The following is a 1,149-nucleotide window of genomic DNA, read 5'->3' as shown; positions in this document are numbered from 1 at the left end:
AAGTTATCAATAATATTTTTAATAGCCCTTAGTTACTTTTAAAAATTGTAGTGAAGTGATATTAGATAACATTATTATAAATAATGTTAACATCAATAATGAAACATTCTTTTCACTTGAAAATGTTTCAAATTTAATAATCAAAAATTTAAATGTTAGCAATTCTATTTTCAGCTCTCTTTTTTACATTATTGAATCTTAATAGATTTTCTTTAAATAATTGAGTTTTTAAAATATAACAAATTAATTTGAAAGTATTATCATTGCAATAGCTGTATAATAAACAGATATTAGCTATTTACGTATCTTACAAACAAATCGAAATTAAGTTTTAAGCTTATAAGGATGCTATGATATAAATTTGAGTAATGTTACTGTTAGAGATGCATAAGACATCATACTTTTATAGACTTAAGATTATATAAACACATATATTTATCCTATAAATAATCTTACAATGTCATATTTTGATATTTCAAATTCTTAAAATATAGGATTTATTATTTAGGCCAATTAATCTACAATTTTTAATTCTCAGTTTACAAATTTGAATTAGACGGCCACCAATCTTATTAATTCTAAACTTTCTAATATTCGAATATTTGAATGTAACTTTTAGAGTATAAATTTGAGCTAAGGATATTAAATTCTTAGATTGATAAACTTTAACAATCTATTGATTGAATAGTCAAAATTTTTAGGAAATTTAGGTAACTTGATTTATCTCCTCAATTAAAATGAAGGATTTTTCATAGTATTTAGTAATTTGTAATTAAAAGATAATATATCTGAACAGTAAAGCAATATTTTAATTAACTTTGCATTAAAATTAATAATCTAAAATAGTAGTTTTATAAATTAAATATCTTGGTTAAACGGAGGTGCATTAAATGTTTAAAACATTGATGAATTATATATAACTGAATCAAAATTTTAGATAAATTAATCTGTTTTAGGAAATGGAGGTTCTTTGTTTCTTTATCAAATTCAAAATTTATATATCTCAAACTCTGATTTCTTTGAAAACTAATCATAAACTGAATCAGGAGGAGCAGTATTTTTAGATTAAAATTAATTAAAGTCAACAAATTCTTCTATAATAAATTGTAATTTTTAAAAAAATATTGCAATCTAAGGATTAGGTGGTGC

At 21.1% G+C, this 1,149-nt stretch overlaps 1 protein-coding gene across 1 annotated transcript; it reads left to right on the top strand. All coding sequences in view use genetic code 6, as the record gives it.

The window, feature by feature from the left end:
• Positions 1 to 83: 83 nt before the first annotated feature.
• On the top strand, positions 84 to 792 carry TTHERM_002653439 (hypothetical protein; the record flags this gene model as incomplete). The annotated part of the gene is made up of 3 exons (XM_012795220.1): positions 84 to 124; positions 175 to 687; positions 744 to 792. 3 exons carry the CDS (start codon positions 84 to 86, stop codon positions 790 to 792), a joined length of 603 nt encoding a protein of 200 aa, XP_012650674.1.
• Between the last annotated feature and the right edge of the window lie 357 nt (positions 793 to 1,149).

Source organism: Tetrahymena thermophila (genome assembly GCF_000189635.1).
Source record: "Tetrahymena thermophila SB210 genomic scaffold scf_8254923, whole genome shotgun sequence".
Taxonomy (NCBI): domain Eukaryota; phylum Ciliophora; class Oligohymenophorea; order Hymenostomatida; family Tetrahymenidae; genus Tetrahymena; species Tetrahymena thermophila.
This window is presented reverse-complemented; position numbering and strand designations above follow the sequence as displayed.